We start from the raw sequence: 14939 nt of genomic DNA on the forward strand, positions 1-14939 counted from the left end.
TATTATTTTGTTATTGTCAAAGTACAAACTAAACATAAGCAATGTTTTTACAGAATGCATTTGTTTGCTGGCCACAATCACTTCATTTTGAAATTGTCTTGTTTATTGAATTAGAAAACTTAAGCCCAATAATTAAATACATTTCCCTACGACTGAATAATGAAATAGGGATAAAAAATGGCTGATACTGATGACGTAGACTATAATTCAGATGAATATCCAGGGGTAAGGAAGATTGGTAATCTATCGTTTTGGGTACGTAAAATCGCCCGCGGCTATAATAAATGTACGAAAATGTTACCTCATTGTCAAGGCTTTAAATGAAGTATATTGTCATATGTTTGTGTCAAATATTATAGATAAATGAATAATAAACCTAAATCAATGGCTAAATATATCAATATAGGCCAGAAATTAACTTTAAACAGCAGTGTCTAAGAGCAAGATTTGCTATATAAACAGCAGCCATTTGTAAAATAGAGTGGCTTCCCCCTGAATCTGCGCTATAAGCTTATAAATATAAAACTTAAACAAGATGGCTGCTATAGTAAATGAGCATGGTTGCATCTGTGGGAAACATCGCTAGTCTTCATTTATTACGAAAAAGTTTTTAATTCAATTGTTTAAAAACAGGTACATAAATGAAACAAGGAAACATGTTTGTATTTTAAAAAACATAAATCCTCCTCAAAATGTATAATAATTATTAAAATTTAAGGAGTCACCTGTTTTTCACATTACAAGTCGCGGGCGATTTTACGTACCCAAAACGATAGATTACCGGAAGATTCGATACTACTACTACTACTAGTACTAGGCTAGTAGTACTAGCAGACTGCTAGAGATCTAGTTGAGTAGCAGTGACTAGTGACTCAGTAGCCTGAATCAGTGTGCTGCAGTAGCAGTAGACTAGTATCCAGAATGCAGATTATCACTATAGTATAAAGTATAGCACTAGACTTAACTTGACCAATTAATTGTAATTAACTTATTTTACTAAGTTTAGTTAGGCTACTAACTAACTAGGCCTAATCTATTAAATTATTAAATCTAATGATGCAGCTGGCACTACACTGTAACTACACTTACACTACACTTACAGTCTCAGTCAGGACACACACTCTGGGGTGTGGGGAAATTGCGAGACGCGAAAAGCGAAATGGCGAGGCGGGAAAATGCGAGAAGATAATGTGAGACATACCTGCGGAATCAAGGGTAAAAAGCGAGACACCTTTTGCGAAAAAAAGTTCTTTTCATGCTTTTTTCATCTTTATTTAAATTTTTTGTTTGTTTTAAAATATGATGTTTGTATGTTGTTATTTTTTATCTAGATTTTATTATATAGATAGATAGATACTAAGAAGATAGATAGATCTAGATCTATCTATTAAAAAATCTTAACATCGTTGCTGTGCTACTGTCATCGCCCGCTCTCGTTAGCGAGAGGAAAATCCCGTCTCAGTCGGCATTAATTTTAAAAATCTAGCCGCTCATGTTTATACAAACGTGAGCTGTGTCATTGTGAATTGGCATAATCTTGTCAGCAGGAGAGATATTCTGCAACATGTATCCATGGATTGTTGTACTTGCAAAAAGTGTAAAAGTATAAACAATTATAAAAAGTGTAATTTATTTTTTATTAAGTAATTTTAATTACAAACAAAATTTACAAACAAAATCTTCTGAAACATTCCTAGCACTGCTCAAACACACGTCACACCATCTTTCACACATAGTACATCCAACCCAGTTCATTAGACTCCCATTTATACTGTGCTAACACAGAACACGAATATGAACAGAATGGAAAAAAATTTCCGTTAGTAGATAATCTGAATAAAGTCCGCTATCGACAAAACTATCATTTAATAGCTAAAAGGGGTCATCCATAAATGACGTCACGCTTTTTTGACGATTTTTACCCCCCCCCCCCCTCCCCTCTGTCACACATTTTCACAAAAATCCAGACCCCCCCCCCCCCCCACTAAAATGACGTCACACCTCAGCCTACAACCCCCTTCAAAATTGCAGTTGAATTTTTTTTTTTAAAAAACATCTATATTTTCCCAAAATCTTGTCTAATTTCTGTAAAATAGAGTATTTTAATCAATTCCTATTACAATTTATTAAAACAGTTTTCTAAAACGCAAAATAACGTCTAAAATTCTTTTTCTAACATTGCTTTTTTATAGTGTGAAGTCACAACATCTAACCCCCCCCCCCCCCCCCCCCCCCTCATAACACATTACTATGCAACAATAGAAAATATGTTTGCGGCGGCAGCGGATTCGGGCACGGTGATCTTCAAAGACGGTAAATCAGGCGGCTTCGGCGTTCCACACAAAAGACAAAAATTGATCTATCGTCGGCGGTATTTCCGTTTGTTTCGAACAAGGTGGTATTTTAAGTCGACACAAAAGATGGGGGGGGGGGGGGGGGGGGGAGTTGACAAATCATCAGTATGTCTAGCGACGGAAAAAACGTCTTTGAAGTCTGGACCAAATACAACGGAAAATCGGGTGCGGTAAATTTTTCGCAGAAATCTTCGCATTTCAACACCACCCAGCGTAAGTATCGGGTTGTGGTAAAATGCGAGACAAAAAAGTCACGTGACCGACCGTTTTCGCGCCCTTCTCTCATTTTCCCGCCTCGCCATTCCGCTTTTCGCGTCTCGCAATTTCCCCACAAGACTTCTAGATCTAGTTCTAATAATAGACAGACCAATGTGACATAACGTTCTTGCTAGACTATAAAGTATAGACTTAGACTCTAGAGACTAGCTACTAGACTAGGTAGACATTAGTTTGTTGTTTTTTTCTGGGGGAATTTTTATACTGGTGTCCGATAATGGAATCTTCTTTTAAAAAAGGGTGTTAGATTACTGGTAGTTAACTAAATACACGCATGGCTGGCAAATGTTAATTTGCTAACCCTGTCCCCAACCCTGGTCCTACCATAACCCTAATTTCTTAATATAAAATGAGTCAAGATTACAATACTACTAACAACCCAACACAATTATTTTCTGGAAGAGTCTATTATCGGACATCGGTATCTAAAATCATTCAATTTTTTAATTTAAATATTCAGTAATCTATCGTTTTAGTTACGAGACTAGTAATGTGAAAAAAGGTGACTCATTAAATTTTAGTAGGCCTAATTATTTCACATTTTTATGAGGATTTATGTTTTGAAAGTTACCAAAATGTCTCAAAGTTTCACCACAATATACCTGTTTTTAAACAATGATATTAAAACTTTTCAGTAAAAAATAAGGACTAGCGATGTTTTCATCAGATGCAAGCAAGCTCATTTACTTTAGCAGCCATAGTTTAAGTTTTTTTTAAATAAAATAGTTGGAGATTCAGTTGAGACCACTCTAACTTACAGATGGCCGCTGTTTATACAGCAAATCTTACTCGCAAACACTGCTGTTTAAAGCTAACTTCTGCAAACACTGCTGTTTAAAGCTAACTTCTGGCCTATATTGATATGTAATATTTAACCATTGATTTTGATTTATCATTATTATCATGTATGTTTAATAAAACTAAATAAACTGGGAGTGATCTCCCTAAACTTTCTCGAATATTCTAATATAACACTATGTGGGATGGCAACTCGGAATATAGAATAAAATCTAGTAGAAAAAAGAATTGCACACCAAGCGAGCGCCAAAACAAAATGTGCATAATAGTGCGCAATATTATTAGTACTTTATAAATTTACAAGCGTTTTTTGAGAAATCGGAAATAGCGAAAATTAGTACTTCCGGTCAACGGAAATTACTCAAAATTTGACAGAAGGTAGAGAATTAGATCTTTTACTTACATGTGAAATTTCATTTATCTATCTGAAATAATAACAAAGTTATAGGCTTTTGAAAAATTCAAAGTAGAAAAAGTACCACTTCCGGTTATCGGAAATCACTCAAAAGTTGATACGGATCTACGATTTTGATAAAATACTTATATATGAAATTTCATCAACCTAGCTGTAACGGTACTCAAGTTATCGTGTTTACACACACACACACACACACACACACACAGACATACGGACAAGATTGCAAAATTATGTTTTTCCGTATCAGTGAGGTGTAAAATGTCGAGATTTGTAAAAATCTCGTTGTTGTTTTTTTTTTTTGCACGATTACAAGACTTTCTCTATACTTCATATATACCAGAAAGTAAAAAAGTCATCACTCATTAGTTCTTTTAAATGAATTTTCAAAGTTATACATTATTTTTATAGGCCTACTATAACTCAATTAGGCTGTAAAGGGCCCTATTATACTATTTTAAATTATTATAAGGTAATTAAACACCAAATTGAAGGCGCAAACTAATTTGGAGACTGACATTCAATATATGGCTGACTAAAATGAAGAAAACCAAATTCATTACCATCTGGCAATCCAACCACTAAATTTTATCTGACAATTTACTTTTAATCAACCATAACAAACAAAAAAATGCTCTTTTTGAATGAGTTGGACCAGCAGCAATTTTTATGTTGTCTCCCCTTAAAATAACTGAGATCAGCAAAGTTTTCATTCATCCCAGTTAGGATTTCCTTTTTTTTTTGGCCAAAAACCACTCAAAATCAAAATAAAGCCTGTTATAGCTCTCAACAATGAAATACACATAGTAAAAATATAATTTGCAAGAACTAAATGTTTTTAGTTTGTGGAGTACAAAAATAAAAACATGAAAAAAATGATTAAGATGGTAACAATGATTTTGTTTTGGCGAATAATATATTTATAAAAATTATTTATATACTTCTAAGTTATGTATTATGGCTTATTTGTGACTAGAATACCACTACCTCAATACTGAACAGCATGTTTAAGTTTAATGAGGTACCTTCTACACAAGAAAAACTTGAAGATTAACACCTAAGAAAATAACAAATTTTCTTGACATAGAGTGGAATCATCCATGTTTTTTGTCTTGCTTTAAAATAATAATAAGATGCCATGAGACCAGCAGTTATCATTCATCCCAGTGTGCATGTTTGACTTTTTTCTAAAAAATAAATTATGCAAACCAACTTATTAACAGTAATATGCTCCTCATTGCAAGTATTACATTTTATTTAGTCTCCTTCATACAATGAAGACCGAGATGATGAAAATGTAGATGAAGATGAGGATGATGATGATGAAGAAGAAGAGGACCCAGAAACAGTTCAAGCCGAATGCTTGGCATTGTTTTCACAGCGTGACTTCATCATGGAATCTAATATCTTGAATGTTCTCAAAAGGTGCGCATTAAAATTCCTTTTTTTTTTCTCATGTCACCCAATCTCTGTATGTATTTATTTACTCTGAGTGTCTGACAGTGTCATGTGTATTCCTACTCTGTTATTTTGTTCTGGTACTCAGGTATCTTCAGGCAGGTGGAGCACCATCAACTGTTGTAGAGTTGCTGTCTGTAAACTTTACTTCTATTGCTGGCATGGTCAATGTTATGGCTAACTGGCTTATACATATTGGTAAGATGGCTGGAATACCCTAGAGATATACTGTAACTTTATCTTTTAAAATATTTTTGTATTTAAACTTTTATTCTCACTATACTTAGATGGATTTAAATAATTAGCCATTTCATGAAGCCAACATCACTGAATTGTTATTAGCTTGTTATATTTATTTTTATATTCTTGGTAGTTGGTTAGTTCAAAATGTTATTGAAATTTTTTTTACACATATTTAACCATAGTTTTAAAAATGGTTTACTTTCTTGTGGAAAACTTTGATTTAACTGTGAAAGAACACATTGGTCTTCACAGTATATGTTTAGTGATGTCATTCTCTCCTTGCCAGGGGTCTCACAAAGGGAAGTCACTATGTTGGTAGAAAATCACATGACTGAGATGGTCATGAAACATTTTGATCCTAAGAAGGCAGACTCTATCTTTAACACAGATGGCAATGTAAGTTTCTAGCAGATTTTTAAAAAATTAATATCTTGTATAGTTTTTATGTATATTTTTACTATTATTTCACAGGGTTCGTGCGGCCTCCTGAAATTCCAGGAGGTCCTGGAAAACTCCTGGAATCTTAAAAAACGTAAAAATCTCCTGGAATTGTCCTGGAATTTGAAAAAATATAAAAACCTCCTGGAATTCTCCTGAAATTTTAAAAATTCTTCTGAAATCTCATGAAATTTTATTAACCCGCGGCGCAAAACCCGACTGAAATTATTTGATTTTGTTCCGCCAATAATCGAATAGTAGTTTTTAAATGGGACGAAAATAAAAATAAACGCATCGGCCGTCGTCCGACTGAATCGCACTGCCGTGATCTACACATCGTGTGGCACAGCCTAGTGTGTGGTCACGTGACGCTAGGCGATTGACCCGATTGGATGATACTATAAACAATTTCTAAAGATAGATAGGCCTACATGTGTTCCCGTGTTTGACTTGTCGGCTATTGGATTTTTAAAGTAGACAGGCATGTTTCATAACTTTGTCAAACTATTGAAACAGCAAAAAAAAAGTTGTAGTAGCATTTACGGTTCAGGACTAATCGTCAAAATTAATCTTCTTTCGAAAACCCGGATAGCTGCGACCCGATCAAACAATGCCGATTCGCGTAATGTTTCATTATTTTATTTTATACATTAATTTTTCGTAAAAATGGCTATAGAAAATAAATTAAATGTTTCCAGTTACTCTTTTTTTCGGTTGACTTAAAACTGTTAATACGCTTAATACTAGCTTGCCAAATCGACCAAAATGGGCTGGGGTGGGTGGGGGAAGACACTGACCATCCTACACGGTATGTAACGCCCAACGTAACATCCATAGCTTCAACCCGCCCCCACTACGCCGTGACGCGACAACCCTACGATCGTTGCCTTTGATGTTGTGTAACACTCGTCGGTGGTTTCATACCCCACCTCCCTTCCCCCTTCACTTTGTGGAGTCGATGTTACTAATCCTTGGGCATAGATCAAGAAATCTTGCCAGACATTTGTCTCTAGAATTACATAATATTCGTCTGACATGTTCATCGGGTTGGCCGACTAGCCTAGCATCATTGGATTTGGCATCCAAAAATCAATAAAATATCACGAAATGATATTAATTGGTGAAGTCTGCTTGCATTTATACCTCTTTTATAGTGAAAAACTCTTTAAAATTTGGTCCATACCCTCCCAGTATTTTTCCTCTTTCAGGGTCTATCCCAGTTGTCTGAAAAATCTGCTATTTTTTTAATGACAAAAAAATCATAACTTTTTTGTTTATGGTCAGATTATGAAAATTTAAACTAGTCTGTAGTCAGATTGATAGCCTCTATCCTAATATGTAACTAATATATTGTTTTACTTTTACTGAAATTAAATTTTTGCATTGGCTTAGTAGCTAATTAAATGTATTATTAAGTACTAATAACTTAATAAGTACGCTTTTTTTTTTAATGTACAAATTGGGTCTCTATTTTGTTTATAAAATCTCCTGGAATTTTTTTTAAACTCCTGGAAAAGTCCTGGAAAACTCCTGGAATTTTATTTGAACTTTTGAGCATGAACCCTGATTTCAATTAAAATTGCTTGTGAATAAATTAGAGAATTTTGAAATTTTTTTATTGTTAGATGCCAGAGTGGCTGCCAGAAATGATACAACAGCCAACATGGCGCTCAGTGTTTTACAGACTGGCCGAGCAGTATCCAGATTGTTTGTTTCTTAATTTCACCATCAAGGTTTCACTTTATTCTATGAAACTTTATAGTGTTTTTTTTATACATTAATAAAAATTGTATTATTAAAAAGCGAACTTATGCTACTAAAATTGTAATTTAAAAAAAAAAGTTAAATCTTGTGCTGTGGAAATTAGTGGTCATCTTGAGAGGTTCATTATCTGGCCATGTTTTACAGATGATATCAGATGCTGGTTTTCAAGGGGAGATCACCTCTGTGTCAACAGCTTGTCATCAAATTGAAGTGTTTACCAGAGTGTTGAAGACATCAATAGCAACATTTCTAGAAGGGGGAGAGGAGGCACTGGAGAAACACCTACCAGAATTCACAGTTTGTTCTGCTAGCCACACTTTTTCTTTGTTAACAAATATCAGCCAAATAAAATTTCTACATTGTAAATTGAAAAAAATAAATAGTTATTTATAATTTTGACTTATATTTGTTTTATTTAACAGTTAACATCGTAAACTTCTGCAAGCATTTATTTACCGCTGATGAAGACATCTTTGTTATATCTTTCCCTAAATCAAACAAGACATCTAAAAGAATTATCTACATATATTTTTATTACAGTGATTGTTCTTCTTTATTCATATTGTTAAAGATTTAGTTTTATAAACATTTTTTAGCAATTTCATGAGTATGTTTGTGTTTATTAATGTTAAGAATTAAAATTTGTAGAAGATGGTGTGTCATGGTGAGCACACATACCTCTACAGTCAACTACTGATGCATTTGGCAGCAGAGGAAGCTCAGGGGGGTCCAAACATGAGAAGGTTATGTCAGGAATTACAGAAGGCAGCTGTCAACAAGTTGGTTCAGATACTTTTATCTACCCGCTTTATTAATTAGCTTTATTAATTAACTAACCAGATAAGTAATTTTATATATTTATTTATGTATATGGCTATGCTTATACTCTAACAACATGTTTAAACATATTTTTGGTATTCTATGAATAATTTTATTGCAATTTTTCCTAATCTTTACTTTTTCTGCATGATTATATCACGGTTATCAATGTGTTGAATTTAGTAATAATAATATTTTTATTGTTTTAAAACTCTGAAATTTGAAAATTCATATTTTTTAGAAACCTAGAGGTCACACCTATAACAGTGGCCCTGACACATGCAAACGATTACCCTCGGGCGTGCCAGGCACTGTCCTCCATGTTGTCACGACAAGCACTCAACCCAGCTGATGTCACTGTGGTAAGTTGGTGAACTTTGAACTCTAAGGTTGCACTGCTCTGTTTCCAGATAAAGTTTTACTGCTCTCTATTTCAGGATAAGTTTCTTTGCTTCAAACACCCATAACCGCCTTGTTTTCTTTCAGCTGTACAAAATGTACTCTGAAGGAGAAGGACCACCTGTTGCACTCATCAGAGTCCCAGAATTCTTAGGTAACTTTTTAGCTCAACAATAGATTTTTTTACTTTTTATTTTAATTTCTTGACTTTTAGTTAATTTTTGTTTTGAGTTTTAGAAAATAATTTTTTTCTATTATTTAGTAACATTTTTAACTAGTTGACTAATGGTAAACTTTTTGTTTTCCCTTTGACCCAGACCTTCTAGTGGATGCCTTGTACAACCCTACCAGTAAAATCAGTCCAGAACACAAATCAAAATACATTTTCCTCCTAGCCTATTCAGTCAGTGTGGTTGAATCTTCTCGCAGAGGGAAAGGTTGGTTAAACATAATCTACTCTTTTAGTGCACAAGTGTTGTGTAAATTATTACAATTTATTAGTTTTATCAATGCCCTAAAAGCTTATCTGTTTGTTAATTTATGTTGATTCCATTTATCTTGTCTGTTTGTTAATTTGTGTTGGTTCCATTATTTTATCTAATTGTTAATTTTGTGCTAGTTCCTTCTATTTAAATCAGCCTGTTAACTATTGTTAACCTTGAATTTAACCCTCCTGTTAACTTTTAATAACACCCTATAATTTAACCCTTAAAGCACGCGCCACGTGGCCTTATGGGTTATAAGTTATGTAACAGCAAAGCCACGATCGTGGCTTGATGCGCTTTCATGTTTAAACCTGTTAACTTTTCATTGACATCCTTGAATTTAAACCTGTTAACTTTTGTTAACGTCCTTGAATTTAAACCTGTTAATTTTTAGTAACGTCCTTGAATTTAAACCTGTTAACTTTTGTTAACGTCCTTGAATTTAAACCTGTTAATTTTTAGTAACGTCCTTGAATTTAAACCTGTTAACTTTTGTTAACATCCTAAACTTTAAACCAGGCCGCAGACTCAACAAAGAGGAACTCAAGTCCACCACACAAGCCATTGAAAAAACACACACCCTCCTTGCCAATCACAAGGGCTCGTCAGAGCTCATAGCCGAGGTGGCCACATTGTTTACATGTATAAAGTAAGTGCTGCATGTAAATATCCTGTATAATGGCTGTTTGTATTGGTTGTGTCAAGTCACAACTAGATGTAAAATAGTTGCATTCTTGAACAAAAATATTCTTATAATCACCTGATATTGAAATATTTCTTTTTCAAATTAAAAAAAAAATTAAACTATGTTTTTTACCATTAAATATACTAGATGCCTAAAGTTAGTTTGTCAGGTTTATTAAACAAATAAACAGAAATCTAAAATTCTTCTCTTGTTTTAACATGCAGGTTTCCTGTAGTTGCCATGGGAGTTTTACACTGGGTGGATCTGACTGTCTCTGAACCAAGTTTTTTTAAGCTCAACACAGACCATACTCCTCTTCATCTGGTGTTGGTGGACGAGGTCAGTTTTGGTTTCAGACAATTGCCTTAATCAGAAATTTGTTACTCAGCTCACTGGTGTGTAGACTAGTAAAGTAAATTAAAGAATCCTCTTTTTTTAGACCTAGCAATCCATTGGGCAGATGAAGTAGAGTTCAAATGTTTTTTGACCTTGGCAAATGAAAGGAATATGTGGTCAGTACTTTGCCCAGCCGACTTTACTTTACCTAACATGAGTTAGCTGGGTGGGCTCTGGGATGGTCTACTTACTTGAACCCGGATTCAAACTCGAGACTTTCAGGTTGGCAGCCTAGTGCTCTTCTGCTTAACCTATACCTACAGATTGTATCAAATCATCCATTATTTTCTCACCTACAGATTGTATCAAATCATCCATTATTTTCTCTGCCTCCAGATTGTATCAAATCATCCATTATTTTCTCTGCCTACAGATTGTATCAAAGCATCCATTATTTTCTCTGCCTCCAGATTGTATCAAATCATCTATTATTTTCTCTGCCTACAGATTGTATCAAATCATCCATTATTTTCTCTGCCTCCAGATTGTATCAAAGCATCCATTATTTTCTCTGCCTACAGATTGTATCAAATCATCCATTATTTTCTCTGCGTACAGATTGTATCAAATCATCCATTATTTTCTCTGCCTACAGATTGTATCAAATCATCCATTATTTTCTCTGCCTACAGATTGTATCAAATCATCCATTATTACATCAAAAAGCTCTCCAGTTATTGACTCGGCTTTTTGATAACTCTTATGATGAGTTGGATGTTCTTGTTAGGGTGAGTTTCAATTTTAGCACTGTTTACACATTTTTTTTCCCACCCCTTCCCATTAAGGCACAGTGGATCCACGGATTTTATTTTCAGATTTTCAAAGGTACAGCTAGTTCCATTTTTTTTTTATTTTATGTATTTTTTACAGGGAACAAGAAATTAACTAGTTTATTTATGTTACCTTAAAAATAGCATGCAACCATTTTATATTTAAGAAGCAATACAATCCTTTTAAAGTTTAAGATTTCTAAAGATTAAGTACCACCATTCCAAAGATTAAGTGCCATCATTCTAAAGATTAAGTACAAAACCATTCAAAAAATTAAGTACAGCCATTCTAAAGATTAAGATTAAGTACCACCATTCTAAAGATTAAGTACAGTCATTTCAAAGATTAAGTACCACCATTCTAAAGATTAAGTACCACCATTCCAAAGATTAAGTGCCACCATTCTAAAGATTAAGTACCACCATTCCAAAGATTAAGTACCACCATTCTAAAGATTAAGTACAGCCATTCTAAAGATTAAGTACCACCATTCCAAAGATTAATTACCACCCATGTAATATTGTGTTTCAGCTTGAATTAAAGAAAATGGTCCTGGACAGGATGTTGCACCTGTTACACAGGGGGTGTGTCATTCCTGTTGTCACTTTCATCACCAAATGTGTTGAGGACACCGACATCTCCTTGGTTAGGCATTTTGTAACTGAGGTAAGATTTTTGACTGCTAACATTTTGTAACTGAAGTAAGATTTTTTTTTTACTACTAACATTTTGTTACTGAGGTAAGATTTTTTTTTTACTACTAACATTTTGTTACTGAGGTAAGATTTTTGACTGCTAACATTTTGTCACTGAGGTAAGATTTTTGACTGTTAATAATTTATAGGTAAGATTTGTTATTTTTTACTGCTAGGTAAAAATGTGTTTGATTTTTTTGTGTTAACATGTTTATACCTACAATTCCTCATTAGACTATATAAATAAAACCAATGATAGTCAAAATGTGATGTTCATTATAAAAGCATTGATCAAGTTTTTGTTCCCAGCTGTTAGATATGATAGCCCCGCCCTACACAATGGAGTTTGTCCAGCTCCTGCTTCCATTGATTGAAAACAAGGCTGTGACGGACACACTCAGGACCAATGACGGCAAAGATCCGGTCTCGGAATTTATTTGTGAGTTTTGTCTCCTCTCTAGCCATTCTACTTACACCTCTGAAAAAAATTATTATGTGCACCTAAGGAGAGGGCTCATTTTTTTCTGTCCTCCACTAAAATGTGTTCAGCTTACAATTGATTCTATTAAAAAATTAAGCTGATGTGTAGTTTGTATTGATGTGCCTAAAATAATAAATGTAATTATATAACCTTTGTTTTCCCTTTGTTGAAAGATTGTCAGTAAAATAATAAGCATGTGAGGTTCATCAGCTATTTTTTTTTTATTTCAGGTCATTGTCGAACATTGATGAACCAAGTTTAAGCCATTCATGCTGTATGATTCATTAAACACATCAGTCGTATGATTCATTAAACACATCAGTCACATTGTGTGATTCATTAAACACATCAGTCGTATGATTCATTAAACACATCAGTCACATTGTGTGATTCATTAAACACATCAGTCGTATGATTCATTAAACACATCAGTCACATTGTGTGATTCATTAAACACATCAGTTGTATGATTCATTAAACACATCAGTCACATTGTATGATTCATTAAACACATCAGTCACATTGTGTGATTCATTAAACACATCAGTCACATTGTATGATTCATTAAACACATCAGTCACATTGTATGATTCATTAAACACATCAGTCACATTGTATGATTCATTAAACACATCAGTCACATTGTATGATTCATTAAACACATCAGTCAAATAATGCGTTCTGTGTTTGTCTTTCTAGTTTGTGCATGGTCTTATAGGTAGCGTGGTTTCTAGCTTCTGCATGGTTTTGTATGTAGAGTAGTTTCTAACTTCTGCATGGTTTTGTATGTAGAGTAGTTTCTAACTTCTGCATGGTTTTGTATGTAGAGTAGTTTCTAACTTCTGCATGTTTTTTTATGTAGAGTAGTTTCTAACTTCTGCATGGTTTTGTATGTAGAGTAGTTTCTAACTTCTGCATGGTTTTGTATGTAGAGTAGTTTCTAACTTCTGCATGGTTTTGTATGTAGAGTAGTTTCTAACTTCTGCATGTTTTTTTATGTAGAGTAGTTTCTAACTTCTGCATGGTTTTGTATGTAGAGTAGTTTCTAACTTCTGCATGGTTTTGTATGTAGAGTAGTTTCTAACTTCTGCATGGTTTTGTATGTAGAGTAGTTTCTAACTTCTGCATGGTTTTGTATGTAGAGTAGTTTCTAACTTGGGTTCAATTGAACCTCATGGGTCTCAGGGATGTCAAAACACACACACCCGACTCCTGTGATTTGCGATTAATTTGTCAGTGCTGACAGCATAACTTACAGTCGGCGATAGACAGATGACCTCATGACATAGTAATAAAATGTGCCACAGCGAGATATTTCTCTATAAAACGCATTAAAGTTACCTTTACATGCGCAATTGTTATGTATTAACATATGCCAAATATACTTTTTGTTTCTGTATCGTGCCTCAATAGGTGACTTGTGATAGTATGTTGTGTAATTTCTTTCTTAATATTTTAATCCCTTCTTACTAAGTCAAGCAAAAAAAAAAGTGATATGATGTATATGTACAATATTGATCCACATGTACAACAGAACTTGTGAGTCAGGGTCTATCTGCATGAGTTTCATTGCTCATTGAGCAATTCTAGTCTAGCTAAACTAAGAGAACACTTCCTTTAGCTGCATGAAAATGGAAATACAGAAACACAATGAATGGAATGATGTGACACAGCGCATGTCTAAACCGGTTTCACTAGGCTACGTCATAAGCCATACTGATTTGCAGGAAATATTCATTCATTATTACGTTTTTGTGTATACGAGCCGACCCGCGGCGTATTATACGCCGCCAGTGGCGTAGGCAGGGGGGGTGGGTTAGGGGGGTCATAACCCCCCCCCCCATAGACCCCTCGGTATATAGAAAAAGTATGAGGGGGGTGCAAATTGAAAGTTTGAGGGGGGGGGGGGGTGCAAATCGAAAGTTTGTCCCCGGGTAAAAATTGGACCCCCCCCCCCCCCTTTGAGACGATCCTGGCTACGACACTGTACGCTGCTATTTAGTTGTTTTATTTTCTACTTTTCAGTAATTCATAATTTGTAAATTCGACAGTACCAATGCTGCCACTGGAAATATTTGCTTTAAAACACTAAAACCCTCCTTTCCCCCTACCCCCCACCCCCACCCACGTGAAAGCAGCCTCCACTTAGTTACTTCCACTAAGTATAAAATAGTTTTAAACTAAATTATCTGCCCCTAATAGCCGCCACTAAACCCGGCTCTACGATGTAAACATTTAGCGTGAACCACAGCTCACCAGACCATGTGGGTGTGGGGGAGGTTGCGATATGCCTAGAGAGGAAAAGAGGGGACTGCTCGTTGCGCTTACAGCTTGTTTTCTAGGATCTCCCAGAAGAGAATTATATATATAGATAATATTTTAATGCTTTTGATCTTTGAACACAGCGATGTTGATGCGTGGTTCATTTTGTGCACCAGTAAAATATAGCTTCCCTTTGTTCC

The 14939-nt window shown here is 34.5% G+C and overlaps 1 protein-coding gene across 1 annotated transcript; it reads left to right on the forward strand.

Moving 5' to 3' along the window:
* The first annotated feature begins 36 nt into the window (after window positions 1-36).
* On the forward strand, window positions 37-13146 carry LOC131938314 (negative elongation factor D). The gene is made up of 16 exons (XM_059296318.1): window positions 37-225; window positions 5105-5268; window positions 5390-5499; window positions 5831-5940; window positions 7608-7715; window positions 7891-8043; window positions 8395-8525; window positions 8807-8927; window positions 9052-9118; window positions 9282-9401; window positions 9969-10098; window positions 10359-10473; window positions 11163-11258; window positions 11833-11967; window positions 12306-12435; window positions 12708-13146. Exons 1-16 carry the CDS (start codon window positions 178-180, stop codon window positions 12737-12739), a joined length of 1770 nt encoding a protein of 589 aa, XP_059152301.1. The 5' UTR covers window positions 37-177; the 3' UTR covers window positions 12740-13146.
* The last annotated feature ends 1793 nt before the right edge of the window (window positions 13147-14939 follow it).

Source organism: Physella acuta, unplaced genomic scaffold (assembly GCF_028476545.2).
Source record: "Physella acuta isolate Inbredline_101_S28 unplaced genomic scaffold, ASM2847654v3 ptg000241l, whole genome shotgun sequence".
Taxonomy (NCBI): Eukaryota; Metazoa; Mollusca; class Gastropoda; family Physidae; genus Physella; species Physella acuta.

Coding starts and splice junctions, on each gene's coding strand:
- LOC131938314 (XM_059296318.1), top strand. CDS start 178: ATGGCTGATACTGATGACGTAGACTATAATTCAGATGAATATCCAGGG. Junction 5,269..5,389: donor ATCTTGAATGTTCTCAAAAG/GTGCGCATTAAA, acceptor TCTGGTACTCAG/GTATCTTCAGGCAGGTGGAG. Junction 11,259..11,832: donor AGTTGGATGTTCTTGTTAGG/GTGAGTTTCAAT, acceptor ATTGTGTTTCAG/CTTGAATTAAAGAAAATGGT.